The sequence below is a fragment of the Chelonia mydas genome, chromosome 11, assembly GCF_015237465.2.
Source record: "Chelonia mydas isolate rCheMyd1 chromosome 11, rCheMyd1.pri.v2, whole genome shotgun sequence".
NCBI lineage: Eukaryota > Metazoa > Chordata > Testudines > Cheloniidae > Chelonia > Chelonia mydas.
The window spans coordinates 31,385,166-31,402,722 of NC_051251.2; the positions used below are offsets into that span (position 1 = coordinate 31,385,166).

The 17,557-nt window shown below is 41.0% G+C and overlaps 1 protein-coding gene across 1 annotated transcript in view; it reads right to left on the reverse strand.

The window, feature by feature from the left end:
* CCDC148 (coiled-coil domain containing 148) overlaps nucleotides 1–17,557 on the reverse strand; it is a 155,187-nt gene that overhangs the window by 82,514 nt on the left and 55,116 nt on the right. Inside the window, exons 4-8 of the mRNA XM_037912823.2 lie at nucleotides 8,050–8,153; nucleotides 6,237–6,319; nucleotides 5,928–6,091; nucleotides 5,473–5,568; nucleotides 5,198–5,379 (exon numbers count right to left, since the gene is read on the reverse strand). Coding sequence (XP_037768751.2) covers nucleotides 5,198–5,379; nucleotides 5,473–5,568; nucleotides 5,928–6,091; nucleotides 6,237–6,319; nucleotides 8,050–8,153 — 629 coding nt within the window. The remainder of the gene's footprint in view (nucleotides 1–5,197; nucleotides 5,380–5,472; nucleotides 5,569–5,927; nucleotides 6,092–6,236; nucleotides 6,320–8,049; nucleotides 8,154–17,557) is intronic.

Below are 17,557 nucleotides of genomic sequence, written 5' to 3' on the forward strand. Positions count from 1 at the left end.
CAGCTGGAAGCCTAAAAGTAGGTGCCTTTTCTGGACCACAGAAGAGAAAAAATACATGTGCAGTTGCCCTGAACTGTGTAAGTAAGAAGATAAGAATGGCCATATTGGGTCAGACCAATGGTCCATTTAGCCCAGTATCCTGTCTTCCGACAGTGGCCCTTGCCAGATGCTTCAGAGAGAATGAACACAACCGGGCAATTATTGCATCCCAGTAGCTGGCAGTCAGAGGCTTGTATCCTCTTCATGGACAGGGGTTGTGATGAGGGAAGTTGTCTGTCTCTTTTCATGAGTACCAGAGAGCTAGATGGTACCAAAGAAAGATGTGGTATTGGTTATGTACAAGGTTCTCGTACAGAATCATTCAGTGCCCATTAGTTGAAGGTACTCAGGTTCATCTGAGACAAACAAGTCTCTGGAGAATCTAAACTCCTGTGGTGCTCGGTGGATCTGAGCTGAAACCTAGCGAGGCTCTGTCGTGGTAGGCAGTGGCACTGAGGATGACCTTTGCTTCTATGGTACGGATCTATCACCTTGTAATGCAGATTGAATACCTGCGGTAACATGGGAGGAGAACCCACAGTCAGTGCCAACCTCTTTGAAGCAGAGTTCTTGGGATCACTAATATCTTGATAGTTTCAGAGAGGTACTGAAGCTGACTTTGGTACTAAGGAATACTTGGGTACCATGTGGCTCAGAAGATCCTGGCCTTACCTGAAGAATCCTCAGTTCAAGGGAACCTGGTGGGATGTGAGGTCTCCAGAATAGTAGGTCTTTGTGGTGACCTAGGTTTCTTGACACCAACTTTTCTTTGAGGAGACCTGGAACTCTTCCCCAAAGTCTTGGTGTTGTACACTGTGGTTATGTCCCGCAAAAATATAGCAGGTGAGCATACTGAGGAGGTTGATAGCGTACTGTGCTCACTGGAGGAGAGCTGTACAGGGGTGGTTGTGGGGTGTCTGGACCCATATTGGAGGCAGGTTGAAGGGAGAGCTCCATCATGAGAAGCCTAATCTTAATCTTCCTATTATTTTTTCTAGACCCAGTCTTAAACCCCAAACAGATTTTATGCTCATGGGACATGAGTGTCCCCTAAGCAGTGGATACAGTAAGAGTGATAGTCACTAAGTGGAATAGAATCCCAGCAAGTGAGGCAATGTTTAAATCTCAAGCATTTAGGCATATCCTGAGGATAAAAACTCCCAAAGGGGAAAAGCTCCCTTGGGGAAGGAGGGAAAGATCTGACAAAGAAATCTCCACAAACAAAACTAAAAGTTACTGAAAACTAAAGATAACAAAGCCTAACAATAAATGAAGACTAAAGCTATCCTTAAAGGGTAATCGAGCTAGAAGAAGGTAATACAATACCCTCCTCTCAGGCAGAGGCGATTGAGAAGGAACTGAGGGCATTTTGTCCAACGTTCATAGGGCATGAGGATAGCTAGGGCACATGTATGGATCAACAGGCACCGCTACCAAAAGTCTCTCTGATCAAAGACCATGCACACCTGAAGTGGAAGACCCAAAGGTATATTACTTGAAGAAGAATGGGGAACTATTGTTCTCATTCACCCGGTGGATGAAGACCAGTGACTAAAAGTTGCTTTTCTTCCTCCCTAGCTTTCATGTAACAAGAGAATTTTCTAGTGTACCATTAAATTAAAAATGGCTGTGTGGAAACAGTGGCAAAGATCCCTAGTTATGACTATAGTATGGTTGCAATAGTATATTAAAGAAGGACACTAGAGCGAGACAAAACAGTTGTTTACAAACCTTCAGAATAACTCTTTGTCCTTGATCTTTTTGTTTCACTTTTTCTCAGACACTGTTTTTCATCACATGAATGTTTGAGGCTACTTTGGGTGTGAATATCCATATTCATACACAAATTTGAGTGTCTGCATAAGAATACCACAGGAAGTGACCTCCCCTGCTTATAATACTCTAGCCATTATGTCTGGGAGTAGAAACAGTACCATCTGAAGTTAGTGACCAATAGTTCATGTTGTAGCTGAGGTAAATACTTTGCAAAACTAGAGGCTATAAGAGTTTCTATTACAGTGTTTGCAAATTATCTGCAATTCTGCAAATATATTTGTAATTATTCAAAGAGTAAAAAGGGCTACATTAATCAGAAAGTTGTTTGCTACAATTAGTTTGCCCAGCTCTAATAGACACAAAGTGTTCCCACCATGATAGCTGGTAATCGTGTTTGGTAGCTTATTGCTAGGGTTCATATTGTTGTCATATGATGGGAATAAAGGAAGCTTTTTGTACCTTCCCAGAGGTACTTGTTCACATTTTCCTGCATTTGTAGGCTACTATAATTGACTAATTTGACTATTTATAGTGCTAAAGCTGACAATTTTGCATGGGATGCAAGAGGAGAAAAAAAAACCCAAGATTCAGCTTCATTCTTGGTAAAGAAAGATTTTAAGACCTGCCAATTTTATTTATTTTAAATAAAATCACTCTCAGATTCTATCGTTAGAAGGGAACATTATGATCATCTAGTCTGACCATCTACATAGCTGGCCATAGAACCACACCCAATAATATCTCCATCAATCTCATAACTCTAAATATATCTTTCAGAAAAATATCCAGCCTTGATTTCAATATTTCAAGTGACAAGAATCCACCATGTCTCTAGGCAAATTGTTCCAATGACAAGTTACTCTCACTGATGAATCTCCACCTTCATGAGGAGAGAGATGGAGAAGTTCTTTAGGACTCCAAAAAGGGATCTGGAGGACCTTCCTGATCCACTTATGACTTTCAACTGCCAGTTTCATAGCTCCATGCCAAGGTTCACCAGTTTCTCATAGACAAAACAGTCAGAGAAAGTGTGATTCAGCCTCTGGGGATTCATACTTTTCCCTTCATATACACTAGGGGTGTTGCACATAGCCAGGCAGAATATCCTGGAACACATAGTTTTAGTTTAGCTTCTGTAAATATCCAACATATCATCTAAAATGTGAGAGTTTGAGTACACTACAAATAATATTTAAACAGATACCACACCTCTCCAGATGCCAAGAGATGTCAGACTTTCACCACGGTGAAAACATGGCCCAAATTATAAATGTGGCACTTGCTTTCATACATATCTTTCCTCCACAGAAGTGTCTATAACCATTATTTGGTTTCAGAACTGAAACATGGCAATTATCCTATACATAATAACTCCTCTCAGGCAGCTGCTTCCTCTGAAGCAGGTTTACCAAGAGTTAATCCCTAGCTTTATATCTTCTAAAGAATATAAACAACTCATAAGGGAAGTTACCCTCTTCAACTCATAATCCCCAGATATCCTTTACAATAGCCACAACAATGTAAACTGCATGCGCTGTTGAATCTGCACAGACAGACAGACTGCAATACCACTGAATGAGATGTCAACTTCCCCAGCATGTCAACCATATGATTGCTGATTGTTGTACTAGACACATGCAACTAATGTGCTTATACAGAGGGGCTAGATTTACTTGATATACTGTGATATTTTATTCATTTGAAAGGACACTGCACAGTTTGCACATTTTGAATATACAAATAAGTAGTTTAATACTCAATTCCTCTTTCAATTATTTAGATAATTTAGACATTTGCCTGTATCCTTAGAAGTTGAGGTTTAAAAGGTGTTTACAGACTCAGCAGTCTGATTGTGGCATATTTCAGGATTTTCTATAACAAAATAGATGTCCCAGCAGCAGTAAAGAGGGGGATTTAATTGAATAAAACTCCATAATCCAGCATCTCAAATTAAAAATGCTACCTACCAATAGCAGCCTCAATTTCATAATTTGCTGTTTTCTCAACTATGCAGTTTGGTAGTTTTCATTATCTGTAATATTTACTTATTTTTTCATTTCTTAAATAAGAAACAAAACACTCATTTATTCAAACTCTACCAAGATAAGGAATAACAGCCACCTCACCATCTGAGCCTGACTTTTACCTCTTATAAATCTCTTTCATCCATCCACTGACAGGGAGATTTTACCCTTTCCTTGGAGTTAGTGAATAACTAAATATAAGATGCACACACACACACACTTATATGAAAAAAGGGGGAACACACATAATTCTGAACTATGTTTGGAACAGCTATCTACATTTTAAGACTCCATAATTCTATTTCAGGGTTCTCAAAGTCAGATGAGAGTAAACTGAGGGCTTCTCTACACATCAGACCATGGCAAGCTGGGGTGTGGGTGAACACTAGCCTGCCAAGCTCTAACTGTTTATGTGCACCCTGCTGAAACAGGACTAGCTCAAAGCACTCTAATGAACTATTAATATGCATCAACAGGGTGCACGTGAGCAGTTACAGTATGGCACGCTAGTGCAGGGTAGATTCACACACCAGCTTGCCACAGTCTAATTGTTCATGTAGACAAACCCTTTACAAAGTACTCTATAGTTATCAGAATTTTGAAACAAAATTATAGCTTGTAATTAAACATTTGGTCTCTACTATCCCTAAAATAAAATAATATTTCTAAAAAAAGTTATACAGTACCAATGTTGCCAATTCTTGCCATTTTTGCTGTTACTATTTTTACCACTGTAGCCCGTACAAGTTTTAGACATGGACCAGGACTCCACTGTGCTAGGTGCTCTACCAAAACAAAACAAAAAACAGTCTTAAAGCCCTACCTCTTGGGGGCAGCTGATTCTCATTTTTTAATGGTCCCTTTAAAATAGCTCCAAACTAGCTTTTATAATATGTCTTCATGGTAATCTATTGCTGCACTTCATGAAAAGATTAGGACTCTGCTGTACACGTGTGTTTATATTTTAGATTTCCCTAAGGAAGGAAGTGCAAATGTTTTTTTCCTAATGTGAAGTAATTACCATACAAAAATAATGTTCAAAGAAATTTCTATCCATATAATGACAAAGTCAGTGGAGATAACATTTGCTATACGTCATACTGTTGGTTCATTAATCCATAAAGAATTTTGCTTATTATTTCAGTAAGTTCTTTTGAAAAGAGTTGCAATTCTCTCTGCTGTGCAAATAGTTATTGACTATTTAATCCCATAGAACTGGATAATGAGTCAACTATGTATTGTACTCAACAAAAGAAATAATTCTCCTGCTAAAAGGAACTACAGTCTCTGGAGATAACAGAACACAGAACAGTTTGTTATCCTGCCCTCAAAAAATGAATCAAAACAGATTTTATTACCTGGATATTACATTTAACTGTTGATCAATCTCTTGAAGTTTAGACCAATATTCATCTGCAAATTTATGGAATTCATTAAGGACTGAAGACTTCAGATCGGGGTATGGGCATTCCAAGGCCAGTAACTGTGTAGGAACTTCATGAAAAAGGCCAGTTTTCTCTTCAAAAGAGTATATTAGTACCTGAAAGAAAAAAAAATCAGTTATCAGTGGTCTAATACCTTTTTTATGTTGTGGAGTAACTCAATTAATTTGGAAATGTGACCATTCTCTTACTTTATTCTTACAGTCTTCAAGCTCTTGTTCCAAAGCCAATTTTTCTTGATTTAGTAATTCCAAAATTGTTTTCTGTTGTTTCTTCACAAAGTCTACCTAGTTTTATGAAATATTAACAGTTAAGACTGATATTTTTCATATCAAAACTGTCATTTAGAAGCAAAGCCTATATTCTTCTACCATACACCAGTTTTACACAAGTGTAACTTCCCCAGAATTAATCCAGATTTACACTGATGTAAGTGTGAGGATAATCAGATGCACGGAGGTTGATCATGGCCTTAAAAATTAATAGCAACAATATTTTCAGATAGTATATGCATCTTAAGGTTACATTTCACACTTCTTTTAAAAGGCTTTGAAACTTTTGTTTCCCTCCCTCAAAAAAATAATAAGCAAAAGAAAATATTATAAAATTCAAAACACCAACAAACTGTAGAAGTGAAGTTACCAACCTGCTCTAACACCTTGACTGGAATGAACTCATATTCCATGCAGGATTTCTGTGAAGGGTAGCACTGCATTTCAGACAGCCTGCATTTCAAATCCTCTCTCAGTTGCCAGATGGGATCTACTGTATTTGTTTGATATGTATCCAGTTCCTTTGATAATTTATGTGCTATAGATAGTTAAACAGAAAGCTTTCTCAAAAAAGAAAAGACAAATATTTGCTAAATTGTTCTGTAATTTATCTGAAATGGTGAATACATTTGTTTTTAAAAACCCCACTTAAATTAATCAAGAAATCAAGTGAAAATTCTTACCCAAGTCCGACATATCCAAAAGAAGTTCACATTCAAGGCTCCCTTCATCAAGGAAAGTTTGTATTTCTGCTTCCACATTATGTCTGAAATGTGTAATTGGAATTTATGCAAAAACTTTAATTTCTTACTCATATAAACAAAGATAGAAAACAACCACCGCCCTACACACAATTCATGTGATAACTGAATGGGGGAAGACTCTGTATAGAAGGCAACTAGGTGAGCTGGGGCAGAGACGAGGCAAGTCCGCAGAATACAAGATACATATCAGGCCCTCTGGCACCATGCCTATTCCAAAGAATAGACCGCCTTCCTTTGGATTCCCCTCTGTCATGGCAATCCCTGGAGGCAGCCCCATCCAGAGGGGTCCCTGACACTGCAACTCTGGGGCTGCACGGTTTCTGAGTGACAGGAGCAAGGCTTGGGGACACAGAATTGGAGAGTAGGCATGATGTCTCCATACAGATGGCATGGGACCTCCCACTGATTCTCTATGATCCACAGTAAGACCCTCTACTAGTCATTCAGCGACCTTGCTAGGCAAAAATGAAAGTATTCTACAACAGCAGTAGGAAACTTTAACTTTAGGCTGCTCTACAATAGAAGAATAGAATAAGTCTCCTTTGCATTCAACATGTGCGGGGAAAGGGTTGGGAAGACAACTTGAACTACACTCTCCTACAAGAGATTTCCAAGATTAAAAACTGATCTGAGATTGGTTATGGAAGCTACCATCCCTTGGACAAGAGTGATGGTACTGATCAGTGGAGTGTGGTGATGAATGCAGACCCTGAAAGCATTAAGGGTTCATTTCTACTTGAGTTTTGTATCCAAAGTGCTTGCAGGATCAGGCATAATGTCATCTAAACACTTTGGTGGGAAAATAAAACCTAGCAGGCAGTCAAATATATATTTTCAAGGAAAAACCTGATGGTATTTCCATATTTTACCTCAACAAAACTAAGAAATAGCTTCTGAAGTACATTAGCAGTGCAGTGGCAGCAAGAAGCTTATTTACCATTATTAATTAGGGCCAAATCATGCCTTCAGACATAAGTAATGGCCATACCACTCTTTTTGAAATAAGTGAGAGTTATCATATCTGAGGACGGAATGTGACCATTTATAAAGAATTAAACATTAGAGGCTCTGGGGTGGGCCAATATTCCGGTAGGTTCTAGGCTGCTCAGATATTGATTGATAGCCAAATATTTGGCTGTGAGCAGTGGTGAGTTGGAGCCAGTTCGCACCGGTTCGCGCAAACCGGTTGTTAAATTTTGAAGCCGGTTTAGAACCGGTTGTTAAAGGGGTTCGGCAAACTCCGGCCCACGGGCCATTTGCAACCCCCGGGACCGTCCTGTCCGTCCCGCCTGAGCTCTCGGCTGGGGAGGCTCCCCTGAGCGGCCTGCAGTCACCTGGCGGCCTGCAGTCCTTCGGCGGCAGGCCCTTCAGTCACTCCAGGTCTTCAGCGGCACGTCATTCACTCGCTCCGGGTCTTCAGTGGCAGGCCCTTCAGTGCCGCCGAAGACCCGGAGCGACTGAAAGAATCAGTTCTTCAGCTTCTGGCAGCTTATCACTGGCTGTGAGTATGAGATTGAGACAGAACACCCCACCCTCCCCCTCTTTACCTATCTTCTTCTTATCTGTAAACTCAGTTTAGATGTGGGTAGTTACAATCTCCCACTCTTTTCAAATACTCTGCATCTACTGCTGTTCAATTACTTTATCTTTTTCTTTCAAACAAGCAGTCTATACCAACATTTTTGCTATCAAAGCATTTCTTTTATAATCTCTAAGATTCCCCAGTTCTTACCTGTTCTCACTCAATCGTTTATGCTCTTGCCACCAGATCTGGTGGTGCAGTTTTAGCAGCATTTGTTCTTTGTTAGTTTTTGAAGCTTGTTCTACTTTTTTAACCTATGTGAAAAAGGAAAAAGAAAAAATTCTTATTAGTATTCAAATTAGTTTGGTATATTTACAAAATGGCTTCCCCAAATAAACTTTTAATACTAGGTTGTATGAACCTATGTGCCTCTGCAAGCACATCTTTGTGAGGAATGGAGCTGACTGAAAATTTCAAACAAATTTTTCTTATAAAAAATGACCTTGGAAATTTTCATGAAGACTTTACTTTAGTTTTCCCATTTTTGGATGAAAATTAAACAAAGGAAAAGCAAAAAAAAGGTCAGTGCTTTTTAAAAATTATCCCCCCCCCCCCCCCCACACACACCTTTAAATCTTTCTGCTCCCCCTCCCCTTATTCAGTGGCAAAATGGAAAAAGGGAAGGGGCGACAAAAGAGGGGGGGGGGGGAAGAAGGGAAGTTGACACCCCCACCCCATGTAAAATAATTTTTTTTAGCTGAAAATGTTCAAAGAATTTTGATGAATGAAAAATCATTTCTATTGGAAATATGTAGAACAAAAAAGTGAAAATTTCCAAATTTTTCACAAAACATTATTTCTACTTTTCAAACAACTCTAGTGAGAAACAACATTTTGATCTAAATTGAGAAATTGCTCCTATCTCCTAGGCGCTTGTTCTCTTCCTCCTCCCCAGTGCACACAACTGGACCAGTGATACAAGCAATCCACATAAGGGAGGAAGGAGGAAATATATAACTCTTCCGTCCCTGCAAGGGCGGATAAGGCAAGTGATAATTTAGCCCTTTGCTAACTAGCATAACTTTTTACCCATCCAGTGATAAAGTAAAAACCCTATTTTAAAACTAATATTTTTCACTTTAAAAACTAGCAAATATTTAAGTCTTTCAAACGTAGCTGAGTTCAAAATATCTTTGAGCAGAGTCACTTTTAGTTTTCTACAAGTTACCTTCACCTCATATAATGCCAGATTGTTGAGCTTTTTCTTACATTTATGAGCACTTATGTAATCTTATTGAAATGAATGGGGCTGTGACGTTGCACTCCATATGTTTATGGAAATATGCTTATGAGGGTGAATATAATGTAACTGAACTATGCTTTATGCAAAAGGTCTCTTGTAAGGTATCATTACAAAGCTTATAATCTACTGAGGATGTTCATCCTATTTGTATGAATGTATCATTCTTGTATCTGAAGCTAGAAATATGAAATATTACTCTGAGTCATATTGTAATTATGCGAAGTGTTGGCCATTAATGGTGGTTTTGAATCTTGATGGCTCCCATTGACCAGGATAATTGGTTGTTGATGGCTCTGTTTACTTGTAAGCCTTCCTGTATACGCAGGTGCCAGCCAGTGAGTAATGAAGTCTCACAGGACATGTGAACATGTCACATGATACTGGAATCCATCTTAAACCTGGTGCTTTTCCATTTAGAAGGAAGGGTGGGAACCCAGAAAAAGACAAAGGATTCCCGCCTTGTACCAAAGATAAAAAAGGGGGTGGAAGAGAACAAAGGGGACTGCAGTCATGGAAAAAAACCTAGTTACCACCTGAGCTGGAACTAACAAGAATTGTACCAGGGGAAAGGAATGGGCCCAGACTAGGAAGGAGTCTAGTCAGTGAAAGAAGCTTATTGGAACATCTCTGAGGGTGAGATTTACCTGTATTCAGTTTCTTAATGTATTAGGCTTAGACTTGCATGTTTTGTTTTATTTTGCTTGGTAACTTACTTTGTTCTGACTGTTACTACTTGAAACCACTTAAATTCTACTTTTATATTTAATAAAATCGCTTTTGTTTATTAACAAACCCAGAGTAAGTGATTAATGCCTGGGGGAGAAAACAGCTGTGCATATATCTCTATATAGAGAGCGGACAATTTATGAGTTTACCCTGTATAAGCTTTATACAGAGTAAAACGGATGTATTTGGGGTTTGGATCCCATTGGAAGCTGGGTGTCTGGGTGCTGGAGATAGGTAACCAGCTGAGTGGTTTTCAGTTAAAGCCTGCAGCTTTGGGGGCGTGGTTCAAACCTGGGTCTGTGTTGCAGACTGGGGTGTCTGGCTCAACAAGGCAAGGTTCTGAAGACCCAAGCCATCAGGGAAAATGGGCTCAGAGGTAATTCCAGCACATCAGGTGACAGTCTCAAGGGGGTCTCTGTGACCGAACCCGTCAGAGGGGCTACTTATGAGTGATTACTAACATCACCAAGGGCTTCACAATCTGTCCCAAAAGAAGGCTTACTAATGAGAACTGCCCTAATTTAATACACATAAGGCTTGTCTACACAGTGCTTTTGTCTGCACCTGAGGGGTGTAAATTTTAGTCCATACTAGCATGCTAGTATTGTACGCTAACTGACCTGTGTCGACCCTACTGGCAGGCACTAAAAGTTCCCTAGTGCACATTAATGGACTCACATTTCAAAGAGTTAACATGTACTAGGGAACTTTTAGTATGTGCCAGCAGAATCTGCATAGACCAGTTAGTGTGCAATGTGCTAGTATGGACTAAAATTTACATCCTTCTAATGCAAACGAAAGCAACACATAGACCAGGGGTCTCAAAATCTTGGCCCGTGGGCTATCTGCAGCCCGAGAACCTCCCCACTGCGGCCTGCGGAGGAGAGACGCATGTAGACACACTGCCAGCAATGTCGGCTGCAGGCGACGCCCCCCGCAGCTCCCATTGGCTGGGGGAGAGGGACAGAGATACCATCACTAGTCGCAGGGCAGAGTCAGCCATGGAGGCAGTGTCACTTTTTTCCACAACGAATATAAACAAATCAAAATACCGAACACAACTATCTGATGCACACCTTGCTGCAATCCTGAAGGTTTCAACTGCTCAGTCACGGAGGCCAAACATCAACAAACTGACAGAACTGAAGCGTTGCCAGGTGTCTGGCAAACACTAAACACTCTCTGGCAGGAGAAGAATTGTATAAAGTTGTATGACAGTTTTATTATTTCTAAGAAATTTGAAATAAAAAATACAATTTAAACGTTTTCTTTTCTGAACACTATCTTCAGTGACATTATTGGCCCACTGGGAGGATTTGAGGACTGGCACTGGCCCTAAGATAAACTGAGTTTGAGACCCCTGACATAGACAAACCCTAATATAAACAATGATATAAAGGAGTGATATCTTCATCATCCTCAGGATAATATAAAAGATGAAGTACAATACAACATACTTTAAGTACATAAAAATCATGGAAATGTAGGGTGAGAAGGGACCACATGAGGTCATCTAGTCCAGCCCCCTGCACTGAGGCAGGACCAAGTACACATAGCTGAGGGGCTCTAAACTGGGGGTCATGACCTCTCAGGGGTCACGAGGTTATTATGTGGGGGTTGCAAGCTGTCAGCCTCCACCACCAAGACCCGCTTTGCCTACAGCATTTAGAATAGCGTTAAATTTGAAAAATGTGTTTTTAATATATGGGGGGGGGGTGTCACACTCAGAGGCTTGCTGTGTGAAAGGGGTCACCAATACAAAAGTTTGAGAGCCACTGATATAGATCATCCCTAACAGATGTTTGTCTAATCTGTTCTTATAAACCATTAATAACAGGGATTCTAAAACCTCCCTAGATAACCTGTTCCAGTGCTGAACTATTCTAATAATTAGGAAGTTTTTATTAAAGTCTAACCTAAGCCTCCCTTGCTGCAAACTAAGCAGAATACTTCTTGTCCTATCCTTTATTGCCATGGAGAACAATTGATCACGATCCTTTTTATAACAGTGCTTAACGTATTTGAAGACTTATCAGGTTCCCCCCTAAGCCTTCTCTTCTCTAGACTAAACATGTCCAATTCTTTCCACCTTTCCTCTTAGGTCAGGTTTTCTAAACCTTTAGTCATTTTTGTTCCTCTCCTCTGGACTCTCCAATTTTTCCAAATCTTTGTTGACGTATGGCACCCAAAACTGGACACAGTATTCCAGATGAGGCCTTCCCAGTGCCAAACAGAATGGAACAGTTACCTTCCATGTCCTACATATGATTCCTATTAATACATCCCAGAATGATATTTGTCTTTTTTTGTAACTACCTCACATTGTTGGGTCTTATTCAGTTTGTGATCCACTATAATTAAGGCTACAACTCTGTCACAGAGGTTATGGATTCCATGATTTTACAAAGACCTCTGTGACTTGTACAAAATTCCAATAAATTCAGCCCTGGACAGTGGGGCTCCAGGCTTCATTCTGTGATTTATTGTTTATTACGCATGTCCTGTCTGTGACTTTTAATAAAAATGCCTGTGCCAAAATTGTAGCCTTAACTATAATCTCTAGATCCTTTTCTGCGGTGCTACCACCTAGCCAGTTATTCCCCATTTTGTATTTAAGTAGTAGTTTGCACTTGTCTATTGCATTTCATGTTGTTGATTTTAGACCAATTCTCCAATTTATCAAGGTCCTTTTGAATTCTGATCCTGTTCTCCAAAATGCACCATATTCCTCCCAGGTTGGTATCATCCGCAGATTTTATAAACACATCTTCCACTCCATTATCCAAGACATTAATGAAAATATTGTCTAGTACCAAACCAAGAACAGACCCCTGTGAGACTCTACTTCATATGTCCTCCAATTTGACAGTGAGCATCCCACTGACTTTGGATGACTATAGGATTACTCATATTTCTAAAGTGCTTTGCTGGGTTGGGCCACAATTAGTTTATTTAATATGCTATTTAGTATAATCTGAACAACATAAGCGAATATTCAGTGTCGAGATATGTGCTCAGACTAAGTACGTGGTGTGTTCTGTGTTGGTCAGGAAAGTGTAAGGCTGTAATTAGAGTTTTGTATTATAGCGTTGGCATGAATTGGGGGTTTTGTGCGTACCACTTCTGAATTGTGGATTATTTTATGAAATTACTGTGTTATGGAAAGCCTATATGTATGTGGATCCACCATGAGTTAGTAGGGTTGTGCCGTGTCTCCTCCAGGTCAGAAACAATGGTGTGTGATCACCACTCAATGATAATTTATTCAAAGTAAAACACCTTGGGACAATGGGTTTGCTTTAGCTGGAAGACGACACTTCCTCTTCTTGTCTGAAGGGAGCAGGGTTTGAGAGTAAAGGAAAACTACCAGGAGGAGAAAAAAGAAGCAGGTAACTCAGCAGGAATCTATAAAGTAACTCGGGGTGCTGGGGGGAATGCGGAGAGAACCATTTTGCACCAGATTAAGATATGAGAGGCTCCTGCAGGAGCAGGGTAGCCAACTCATAAGAACGGCCATACTGGGTCAGACCAAAGTTCCATCTAGCCCAGTACCCTGTCTTCTGACAGTGGCCAATGTCAAGTGTCCCACAGGGAATTAACAGAACAGGTAATCATCCAGTGTTCCATTCCCTGTCACCCATTTTCAGCTCCTGGCAAACAGAGGCTAGGGATACTCAATGGAGGATCCTGCCTGATGGAACACAGATGATCTCTCAAGGACTCCCAAGGGAAGGGTAAGCTAGTGATGGACAATATGTTAAGGATGTTTTATTGTTTTCTATGATCTGTACTCTCCTGTGCTTTACATGATTCAATATAAAAGAGCATAAAGGTGATAGACTGGGCAACATGTGTTAATGTCTTCACAACTACTGTGCACCCTTGAGAGTTAAACTGTAAACGAAAGCTTCACACTTCTGGGGTGGAGCTCTGGGAGAGAGGGGTGTTTAAGTACTGAGGAATCTGAAGCAGGACTGGCCTTACCGTGAGGCGAACTGAGGCGGCCGCCTCAGGTGCCAGACTGTGGGGGGGTGCCACTAGGACCCAGAGTGTAGAAAATTGTGTCTGCTGCTGGTGCATATGTATTCTCTCTGCTTTAGATGCACAGAAATGATGGAGTGCTGTGCTGGAGGAAGGAGGGCACAAGAGACATAACAGGCAGGCAGGAGAAAAACTGAAAGGGAATAACAGAAAGCAGGAGGAGCTGCAGGGACAGAGAGGAGGAGGAGCCTCTTACTTACCTCTCTAGCACCCCCAGGAGCCTGGACTGATTAACACCAGCTTCTCAGGGAGCTTCCTTTTTCCTGCTGCTTCCCTGAACCCACTTGAGGAGAACAGGCAGTCAACTGAAGTAGTAGGAACCAGTTAGGCCCTTAAGACGCTGATATTTTCCCTCACTCAGGTCCTGCTACCAGCCTGCTTATTTGTCCCCTTCAACTGAGTGTTAAGAGCCACTATAGCTGGCACAGAACAGTAGTCATGAGTGAAAGAAGAAAACGCCCCTCTGGGGCAGCATTCAGAAAAAGAAAGAAAGCAAAGGAAGCTTTTCTATCTAAGCAGGAAAGAGCTCTCCTGAGATACATAGACACAAATGTTCATGGTGAGCCTTCCGGCCCCAGTGAGGATGTGAGTGGTGAGGAGATACCTGATCTTCCAGTTAGTCAGAGTTCAGGTGACATGGCAGCTACAGCAGCATCCAGATCTCCATGTCAAATGGATGTAACCATGCACATTCCTGAAGAAAAGTGTAGATCAGAAAAAAGTGTGGTGGAGGTGCAAGAAACAGCTGCTGCTGAGTTTAGTTCCAAGTCTAGATGATCCAGGACTGTGGACCCACTTGAGCAGTAGCCTGAGGGACCTCCTTGTACTACAGGGGCCACAGTAAGTGAAAAACTTCACGTTCCCCACAGACAATGAAAATAGAAGTTTCCATCCAACACATTACTGGTATGAAATCCCCAATGGTGACAAAGTGGAGAGGCCATGGACTTATGTACTCAAAAACCAGAATGCTGCATACTGTGTTTTGTTGTAAACTCTTCCAGTCTAATGTTCCAGCCACATTGGGTTCTACAGGAACAAAGGACTGGAAAAATCTGGCTAGAAATCTGGCATGCCATGAGAAGGCAGCAAATCACCAGAGAGCATTCCACAGGTGGAAAGAGCTTGAGATGAGACTAAGGTTAAAGGCCCCCATAGATGATCAGCATCAAGAGAAGATTGCATCAGAGTCTCTTTACTGACAAAATGTTCTGAAAAGGCTCATTGCCATTGTGAGAATGCTTGCTACCCAAAACCTAGCACCGCATGGCACTTCAGATCAGCTGTATGTGCCAAACAATGGAAACTTCCTTAAAATTGTGGAGCTGATGGCTGAGTTTGATGCTGTACTCCAGGAGCATCTAAGAAGAGTCACCACCCAAGAAATGTACACACACCACTACCTTGGAAAAACAATTCAAAATGAGATCATACAGTTACTGGGAACAAAAGTCAAACAAGATTGTGGCAGATCTGAAGTCAGCAAGATATTACTCTGTTATTCTGGACTACACACCTGACATCAGCCATACGGAACAAATTACTTTAATGGTGTGTTTTGTAACAACAGAAACTAGTGAAAATGTCCCTGCAATGGTGACTGTCAGAGAGCATTTTCTAGAATTTATTGACATTGATGATATTACAGGAGCTGGTATGACAAATGTGCTTCTTAAAAAGCTGGAAGATACGGGAATTGCGATAGTTGACATGAGAGGTCAGGGCTACGATAATGGTGCCAACATGAGAGGAAAGAACAGAGGAGTGCAGACATGGATCTGAGAGTTAAACCCTCAAGCTTTTTTTGTCCCATGAAGTTCTCATCGAACTTGGTGGTCAGTGATGCAGCATCAGCTTCTAGTGAGGCTGCTGAATTTTTTAATGTAATTCAAAGCATCTATGTATTTTTCTCTGCATCAACTCATCAACGGCAAATTTAGAAGCAACATCTGCGAACATCCTCTCTGACACTGAAACCACTGAGTGCCACAAGATGGGAAAGTCGAGTGGAGGCGATAAAGCCTATCAAACGCCAAATTGGGAAGATAGATGATGCCATAGTTGCCATTATGGAGGATAATGCTATGACAGGAACTGTTCGTAGGAGAACAGTGGCAGAGGGAAATGGAATCACTAGAAACATACATAACTTCAAATTTCTGCGTGGCTTAGTGTTGTGGTATGACATACTGTTTGAAATAAATGTTGTAAGCAAGAGACTCCAGGGTGTTGACCTTGATATATCTGGAGCAATGGAACAACTGGACAAAGCAAAGTCATACCTACAGTCTTACTGGTCAGATGCGGGATTTCAAAACGTTCTGAAGAGTGCACAGAAGTTGGCAGAGGAACTTCACACTGAAGCTATTTTCCCACCCATTCAAGAACACAAGAGTCACTGAAGAAGACATTTTGATTACAAGGTATGAGATAATCCCATAAGAGACCCCAAACAGCAATTCAAAGTTGAATTCTTTAACCAGGTGCTAGATTGTGCAATACAGTCAGTTGAAGAACGTTTCATGAAGCTCAAGGAACACAGCAGTATATTTGGGATGTTGTATGATATTCCAAAACTCCTCACTATACCTGAAGAAGACCTACACCAGCAATGCAGGGCACTAGAGACAGTGTTGACACATGATGACATGCGCAATATTGATGCAAGTGATTTAGGTGATGAACTGAAAGCCCTTTCAAAATACATTTCAGCAGGATCAACTCCAAAGGCTGTTCTGGAATATATGTGCACAAATAAAATGACCTCCCTCTTTCCAAATGCTTTTGTAGCTCTGCGCATACTTCTAACACTTCCTGTAACAGTTGCCAGTGGAGAACGCAGCTTCTCCAAGCTGCAGTTAATAAAAACACATCTACACTCCACAATGACACAGGAGAGGCTGGTCGGCCTCGCAACCATCACAATGCCAGTGTTTACTATGCAGACAAGAAAAGTTACATTTGCTGTTCAGGCGTTTGAAAGTTAAGTGTTACTTAAAATTTTTGAAGGCATTTTAAGTTGTTAGTTCTCCTTTATTGGGGTAGGTAGCAGAGCAGTACCCTGAGAGGAGTAGAACAGGAAGAAGGCAGAACTGAGACTTTTCAAAGTTTTGGCCGAAGCAAGGGGCATGGGAGCGTCATTTGAGCTCCCCGCCTCAGGTGCCAAAATGTTGTGGGCAGGCCCTGGTCTGAAGGGTCAGTGCTGCACCCAGAGGGTCAGGCAGCTAAACAGTAAGACACGCGGGGGGGGAGGAGCTGGGGCCAAATAGGAGGTCTATACCTTGAGAGTGTGCCTATGGACCCCGAGATTGGGGCTTGAAACACCCTAGAGCTTGGATTCCCCTCACAGCAGTCCTAATGGGTGGCCAGGAAGGAGCACTCACTAGGATCTGTGACAAAGGTGAAGTAAATAAACATGTTATGTTTTCCATCATCTGTTGGAGGAAGAAGGAAGCTCATTGTGAAGGTGCAGAACCTGTCGCTGTCAAAAGAAATGTGCTCAGTGGGGATTAGGATATAGTAAGAAGTGTCCCAGAATTTGGCGTTTCCTTGCTTTTAATGATTTGTCCTGGGGAGTGGATGTCAAATTTAACCAACATTCATTCCTTTTAAATAATTTTTTTGTGTATGGAGTTTTCTTGGGGGTGG